This window comes from Rutidosis leptorrhynchoides, chromosome 3, assembly GCF_046630445.1.
Source record: "Rutidosis leptorrhynchoides isolate AG116_Rl617_1_P2 chromosome 3, CSIRO_AGI_Rlap_v1, whole genome shotgun sequence".
NCBI lineage: Eukaryota > Viridiplantae > Streptophyta > Magnoliopsida > Asterales > Asteraceae > Rutidosis > Rutidosis leptorrhynchoides.
In genome coordinates, this window is record NC_092335.1 from 307078853 (window position 1) to 307087297 (window position 8445).

At 32.1% G+C, this 8445-nt stretch overlaps 1 protein-coding gene across 1 annotated transcript; it reads right to left on the reverse strand.

Moving 5' to 3' along the window:
• Positions 1 to 4834: 4834 nt before the first annotated feature.
• LOC139897442 (uncharacterized) lies at positions 4835 to 7643 on the reverse strand. The gene is made up of 3 exons (XM_071880140.1): positions 7542 to 7643; positions 7295 to 7463; positions 4835 to 5169 (listed from the first exon to the last, which is right to left on the reverse strand). The coding sequence occupies exons 1-3, from the start codon at positions 7599 to 7601 to the stop codon at positions 4973 to 4975; spliced, it is 426 nt and encodes a 141-aa protein (XP_071736241.1). The 5' UTR covers positions 7602 to 7643; the 3' UTR covers positions 4835 to 4972.
• Between the last annotated feature and the right edge of the window lie 802 nt (positions 7644 to 8445).

The window sequence follows — 8445 nt, forward strand, 5'->3', positions numbered from 1 at the left end:
ATATAACAATATAAACGAACAAGGTTAACACCTTAACCCTTCGGATATGATATAAATTTTGAAGTACTAAAGCATCCGGTACTTTGGATGGGGTTTGTTAGGCCCAATAGATCTATCTTTAGGATTCGCGTCAATTAGGGTGTCTGTTCCCTAATTCTTAGATTACCAGACTTAATAAAAAGGGGCATATTCGATTTTTGATAATTCAACCATAGAATGTAGTTTCACGTACTTGTGTCTATTTTGTAAATCATTTATAAAACCTACATGTATTCTCATCCCAAAAATATTAGATTTTAAAAGTGGGACTATAACTCACTTTCACAGATTTTTACTTCGTCGGGAAGTAAGACTTGGCCACTGGTTGATTCACGAACCTTAAGTTCCTTGGATAAACCTACTGGAAAATAGAAAAATGGATCTAGCTTCAATGGATCCTTGGATGGCTCGAAGTTCTTGTATTAGAATGATAACCTACTGTAAGAAACAAAGATTTCTTGAGGTTGGATGATCACCTTACAAGATTGGAAGTGAGCTAGCAAACTTGAAAGTATTCTTGATTTTATGTCACTAGAACTTGTAGAATATATGAAAAACACTTAGAACTTGAAGATAGAACTTGAGAGAGATCAATTAGATGAATAAAATTGAATAATTAAAGTGTTTGTAGGTGTTTTTGGTCGTTGGTGTATGGATTAGATATAAAGGATATGTAATTTTGTTTTCATGTAAATAAGTCATGAATGATTACTCATATTTTTGTAATTTTATGAGATATTTCATGCTAGTTGCCAAATGATGGTTCCCACATGTGTTAGGTGACTCACATGGGCTGCTAAGAGCTGATCATTAGAGTGTATATATCAATAGTACATACATCTAAAAGCTGTGTATTGTACGAGTACGAATACGGGTGCATACGAGTAGAATTGTTGATGAAACTGAACGAGGATGTAATTGTAAGCATTTTTGTTAAGTAGAAGTATTTTGATAAGTGTATTGAAGTCTTTCAAAAGTGTATAAATACATATTAAAACACTACATGTATATACATTTTAACTGAGTCGTTAAGTCATCGTTAGTCGTTACATGTAAGTGTTGTTTTGAAACCTTTAGGTTAACGATCTTGTTAAATGTTGTTAACCCAATGTTTATAATATCAAATGAGATTTTAAATTATTATATTATCATTATATTATCATGTATAAATATCTCTTAATATGATATATATACATTAAATGTCTTTACAACGATAATCGTTACATATATGTCTCGTTTAAAAATTATTAAGTTAGTAGTCTTGTTTTTACATATGTAGTTCATTGTTAATATACTTAATGATATGTTTACTTATCATAGTATCATGTTAACTATATATATATATATCCATATATATGTCATCATATAGTTTTTACAAGTTTTAACGTTCGTGAATCACCGGTCAACTTGGGTGGTCAATTGTCTATATGAAACATATTTCAATTAATCAAGTCTTAACAAGTTTGATTGCTTAACATGTTGGAAACATTTAATCATGTAAATATCAATCTCAATTAATATATATATAAACATGGAAAAGTTCGGGTCACTACATATATCATCCACATCACAACCACGTGTGATAGTGTACACACAAAACGTGTACCTCGCCAAATATGGTCAACCAAAACGCACAACCGTGCCAATTGGATCTAAACGCAAGTCTATCAAATCCACCTATATGTGAAGTGAGCTCTATAACCGAGAACCACTTCACCCGACCCGCACCCATCCTACACATACATATGCACATAGGATATTATCACTCACCTTGAAGTCTTGAAGAAAGCTTCCAAGTAAACCGCAACTCGCCAATGGAAAATACCTAATCCATTATCACAATTACAACATTACACTTAGAGTGGATTTACAAATCAACCCAATTCGTCACTTAGTGCAATTTCGACCCAAATGCACTTCCAAGCACAAACCGTGCCCAAAACTAACCAATAATCATTAACACAAGTGAGAATGGTCCTAATACGCCAATTAAACCCGAACTCAAGTGTTAAACACGTGTCATACCCATTTTGACACTTAAACCCTAATTTTGACCCATTAAGTCAAAATCTCACCATTTACAAGTTTTAACACCAAAACACATTTAACTTGGTTTTATACTTCAACTTAATCCATTTCAAGTTTATAAACCTCATTAAATCGCCAAATGGGTCATAATCACCACCAAACCCTAATTTGACCCAAAGTCACAATTAGTCAACCAATTAACCTTAATTGGGTTTCAATACTTCCTTAATCACTAACTTAAGTGATTAAACTCAATTTCAAGTCCTAAACATGGCCAATTAGTTCACCAACCCAAAATCCACCAACAATTAACAATAAACCCATTTCATCATCTAAAAGGGTTTTTCATCAAACTAACTCAAAACCCTAACTTGAATAACAAATCCAATAAATGAAATTCGGAGTTTGAGCTTACCAATACTACCGCAACGTAGCTAGGAACGAAAGGAACAAATTTAGAACTCGAGCTTTTGATCAATTCGGCCTCCTTCTTCACCAAAACCCTAAATCTCTCTCTAGAATCTCTCTCTCTCTCTCTCTAGATAGTTGGGAGTGATGAATGGATGTGAAAATGATCCAAAACTGATCCAAACCAGCTAATGTGGCTCACAAATCCGGCCCCAAGTGAAATTACCCAAATACCCTTCATTTAAACCAATTTAAAACAAAGGATTCTGTCAGCGCCAAATGGCGCGGCGCGCCCCAAACCCGCGCGGCGCGCGATCCTACTGAAACAGTTTCTTTTGCATTTTAATTTATATACAATAAAACCCACACCCTTGAACACCATAATACACAAGTAAGTAAGATAATTATTCGGGTCTTACAATTAGTGGCTCATTGTTTATCAAAATATATTATTTTAAATCAGACGTTTTACGTCTAAGTAATATTATATTTTGTCACTTTGTAATATATATATATATATATATATATATATATATATATATATATATATATATATATATTCATTATAAATTTGTACTATTGTATGTAGTTGAAATATTTATTTAATAATATAATATTTAGTTTTTCAAAACTAATTATATTTTTAAAGTTCGCTTTAAATTTCGTTTAGAAAATATTATAATACGTATCGTTTATACTTTAAAACTTAAATAGATACAATTCATTTATGCACTAACGTTTTAAATATCAATCGCATCACTAAGTGAATGTTACTATCGTGTACTTAACTAATTTGAAAACATATATGTTTAATGAACACGTTTTAAATACACGTTGCAAGTTATCTATATTTTTTAACAATCAATATTCCAATTTACGTTTAATTTAATCAAAGATATTTCAAATAAACAAGTTCTATTATATCGAAAAGCGTTTTCGTACATTTGTAAACTACATCAATTGATTACTATATAATTTAGCCTTCCACTAATATTTGTCTAACTCTCGTTAATTGACATATTTGTTCTTACTTGTAAATCACTTTACCATCTTCCGAATATTGTTAAAATGGGAAGATTTCTCAAATCAATGTGGACCTCTCAACAGAGACTCGTAATCATAATTCAATGTATCTGATAATTCAATCATTTGATATTATCTTTTAATTCCGTCAATAATCATATTGAAACAAATACATTCATGTAATGCATTATACGTTTAAATACTTTGTTGACGTTTTCAAGTTATAATATATATACATATACATACATAATCATATACGTTCATTTAATGGTTCGTGAATCATTGAAATTTGGTCGAGGTTAAATGAATGTGTGAACATAGTTTAAAATTCTTGAGATTTAACATCACAGACTTTGCTTATCGTGTCGGAATAATATAAAGATAAAGTTTAAATTTGGTCGGAAATTTCGGGGTTGTCACAATTTATAACACAAAGTGTAACTGCCACATCTATAAACAAGTGAATTACTCAGGACCAATATGATCTATTGGTTAACATTGATATGTTTACATAAGTTTCATTTCTAAACATCACTTGAGATTATTTGGAAATGGTTGCGAACATCAGAGGAAGTTACTCACGTTTTTTTTTTTGTTGTAAACTGATCAGAAAAATCTAAAGTTTACCTAAAAAAATAATTTAATTCTTATGAAATGTATTGTTGGGCCATGAAGCTACATAAGCAACTGTGGTTGATCAGTATAAACGTAAAGGAAATAAGGGAAATTGATGAAAATACACTTTTTTTTAGGCTTCAAACAAAATACACTTTTTTAAAAAAAATTGCCTTTTTACACCATTCGGTAGACGGGATTTCTGTCTACCACCTTTATCTATCGTCTACTACCATTTTTACAAAGTAGTAGACAGTAACAACAAGGTAGTAGACAGTGAGAACAAAGCAGTAGACAGCCAATTACAAGGTAGCTGACCGTCTACTGCCTTGTTGTCACTGTCTACTACCTTGTTGTAGGTGTCGACTGATATGTATTATTGGTGTCGACACCTACAACAAGGTAGTAGACAATAACAACAAGGCAGTAGACGGTCAGCTACCTTGTAATTGGCTGTCTACTGCTTTGTTCTCACTGTCTACTACCTTGTTGTTACTGTCTACTACTTTGTAAAAATGGTAGTAGACGACAGATAAAGGTGGTAGACAGAAATTCCGTCTACCGAATGGTGTAAAAAGACAATTTTTTTAAAAAATGTATTTTGTTTGAAGCCTTAAAAAAAAGTGTATTTTGAACAATTCTCGCAGCCATTACTCTCCAAACAAAACCATATGCATATTTAAAAAACATATGATGATGCATAAGAAACGAAGTCTGTAATTCTGTTGGTTTAGTTGCTAACTTGCTATTATGTCGAATAAAATTAGTAGTAATAACATCACATTCCATTAAACTGCAAATAAACATTCCTTAAACACAGAAAGCGGTAACAAATACGTGCGTTTGCAAAAGCTTCATATTATCGCCCAAGATATGCAACACGATCCTTGAGTACTGCTTGTGCTAAGTTGATATCAAAGAGCTCACAACGAATTGGCATCTCCATTTCATAAAATGGATTCTTTAAAACATAATCGGTGTATAGTTCATAAATATGTTTCAACAGATTCTCCATATGCTGTGTTCCAGGCTCAGATACCACGAAAAACTTTGTCCCTACATAAGGGCAGAGATCAAATGAGTTTTTTCCATCAGTGTGCAAATAGTGTGATTTCAGAAAAGGCAACCAAAAAGGGATTTAAACATGTTACGATACTTGGGAGCAGGAAAAAAAATGAGTCCAAATGGATGTATAGGAAGTTAAAATATCAAGTGGCACACAACTATTTTCTTCATAGTTGAAAACAAATATGCAGCTTATCTAACAAAGATTTCTGCTACCAACAAATACGCTAAAAAGTCAAAATTGGTCAACATTGGTCAAAGTCAACCTTGGTCAACATCCAGCTGCCGAGTAATCCCTAAAAAGTTCCGACCAAGTGCTCAACGAGTAGCGAATTTTGCAACGATGGCCTAATGAAAATGTGAGTGAAGTGTATCAGACATGAAAGTTTCATAAACCAATGAAGCTTATTTAGCTCATCAGATGAAATTATTACAACAATAAACTATAAAAAGACATGTAGGGCATCAGCATATAGAGTTTCCATGGTCACGTAAAATTAGAATGGTGTAAAAAGTCATCCTTCGGATTCCGAGATCCAAGTCCCACCTCCTTCGATAGGTGGTGGACTTGACCAAGTATCCATAATCCTAATTTCATGGATGCACGTGGACATAATGCAAATAGTGGCCTCATTTGTATGTTGATTATATATTGATGTAAAATGAGAGAGATAGGGGAGCCTAGTGAGGTTTTACGTACGTAACCAAACTAGAGAGATAATAAAACAAAATAGTTTTACTCCATATTCTATCACTTCTATTTTATTTACTCCGTACTTGTTTCTTTCATGTTATCCGTAGAACACAAACAACCATCTCAAACAACAATTTAATTATCTTCGTTACAAAAATCGTCGTGTTCTTATTTTCGTACCGGATCACTTAATGAGAATCACTAGCAGAGTATCATGATTTTATATGTAAAAGAGTTATTTACCAAGTTTTTTTTTGGGATAGTAAATACGAGTAGTAAATAGTAAATAGTAATTACTCCAAGTTTTTTTACTTAATCTCTAACTACTCACAGAAGCAATCTCTCTACCCTGGAGTAGAGAGGGGATGACTTTCAGGGTGGAGAATTTTTTCTCGACTCATGGTTAAAGAAACGACTTCTTTTCTATGCTAGGGTAGAGGAAGAATTGTCTACATCTCACCTCCCCATACCTCGCATGTGTGGGATTGGGTATTGTTGTTGTTGTTGTCTAACTACTCCAAATATTCACTAAAGTATAGAGTAAGTCCTAGAAATGTAAAATTTCTCAACGTTCAGACAAGCTAACTACAGTCTGAGATAAAATATGAGTATATCAATCAAGTGCTGCAAATAATAACAAACCGTTAATTGCGTAGGGGGAAAGTTTGCAGAGTAGAATAATATAAAAATCTGCTAACCTACTAAACAACGAGTTTCTTTTCAAATAAATCTCTTGACCATTTTTCAAAAAAACTAATATAAAAAATCTGCTAACCTAGCAGATTATAAGACCCCCCCTCCCCTTACCACCACCACCCCCCACCACCCCCCCCCCCCCCCCCCAACGCGATGTGGGGACCACCACCACCCCCCAACGCGATGTGGGAAAGGTGCCATGGGTGGAACTTTATGACAGAGATGAGATTATGGGTTAATATGTAGCCAACGAGGGTGGAACTCCTGACCTCCCCTAAAGGAGGCATGCCACCAACCGCTGGACCACATCACAACTTCTATCATTCACTATTTGTTATAATACTTTACCTATATGATAAAAATTCTTGATGAAAACAAGATTTAAAAGACATGATCTTTATAGCAAATCACCCAAAAATCAAACTCACTGTCGAAAAAAAGAAAAAAAAAACTAGTTCTTTCACACAGCATGGCTAATACTCTCCTATGAGAGCAAATTCAATATACATTTTATCATTCACTATTTGTTATAATATACTTTACCTGTATGGTAAAAATTCATAAAAAACAGTAACAACATTTATAGACATTATTTTTTTATAGCAAAACACTATCTTTACCTTCTTAATTCCATTTTCTTTTGTAAATGAACAATGCAATGAATTCAGCAAATCAATCAATTTAATTTAATCAAAAGAAAAATAAACAAATAAAAAAATATAATACCAGTAAGTGATTGAAAGCAATGGAGATCAAAAGTATCAGCTTCAAGAAGTTCAATTCCTGTGCATCCAGAAACAGGGGATAATTGTTGAGAGATTGCATGCATCGAATGCCATAAACTTGCTAATCTCAAACTATCATTTGTATCCATTCTTCCTTGCAATCCATAATCCTGATTGCAATTTTTGTATTTTACATTATAAAAATTGATCAAAATTGAATTTGGGGAATTAGGGTTTATGTATTTTACCTTATAGAAGATGAGTCCCCCTGATTTGTTGATGATGTAAAGACTATAAATTGCTGCCATTTTTGTTGCATCAGATTGTTGTTTTGTTGGAGTGACACTAACTAAGATTCATGGAAAATATTTTGTTTTGTTATGATACCACAAAGTAAAAATAAGATGCAAGGTGGATGTCAATTTTGTATACAGAAACTTACGCATGCAGAGGAATAGTTATTTGCACGGTAAACTTTGCATTATAAATAAGGCATCCATATTTGCCATTCAAACTTGTACCTAAATATATATTAGTAAGTTAAAGTTTCTTCATCTTATCTTTATAACCCATGCAGAGGAAAGTTTCTTCATTTTATCTTTATTCTTTATTTATATATACATATATTAAGAAGTCTTTGCTAAGATCAGCCATAAAGGTTGTTATAAACCACTAGAATTATAACACGTTATCAGCACGAAGTGCTCCGTATAATTAAGGTTTATCTAAGCAAGCACAAGTCACTAATCAAGGTAAGAAATTCCTTTAACGATATCTTCTATTATTTATTAGTAAGGTAAATATTATTATCATAAGTAAAATTATATTTATGTAATCCAACTTTTATTAACTTCACTAACATTTATATTTATCTTATTTAAGTTATATGGTCGGTTATACCGCCTGAATTATATTTATGTAATCTAACTTTTATTAAATTCACTAACATTTATATTTATGTTATTTAAGTTATATATGGTCGGTTATACCGCCTGAATTATATTTATGTAATCTAAATTTTATTAACTTCACTAACATTTATATTTATGTTATTTAACTTATATATGGTCGGTTATACCGTCTGAATTATATTTCTGTAATCTAACTCTCCAACAATGATGATATATATATCAAATTAATAAGATATTAATG

Bases quoted from the DNA above. Each gene is read 5' to 3' on its own strand.
- LOC139897442 (XM_071880140.1), bottom strand. From the start codon at position 7,601: ATGGCAGCAATTTATAGTCTTTACATCATCAACAAATCAGGGGGACTC. The intron at 7,464-7,541 runs GTAAAATACATA...AATTGCAATCAG, and splicing joins GGGGACTCATCTTCTATAAG to GATTATGGATTGCAAGGAAG. The intron at 5,170-7,294 runs GTATTATATTTT...GCCCTTATGTAG, and splicing joins TTGCTTTCAATCACTTACTG to GGACAAAGTTTTTCGTGGTA.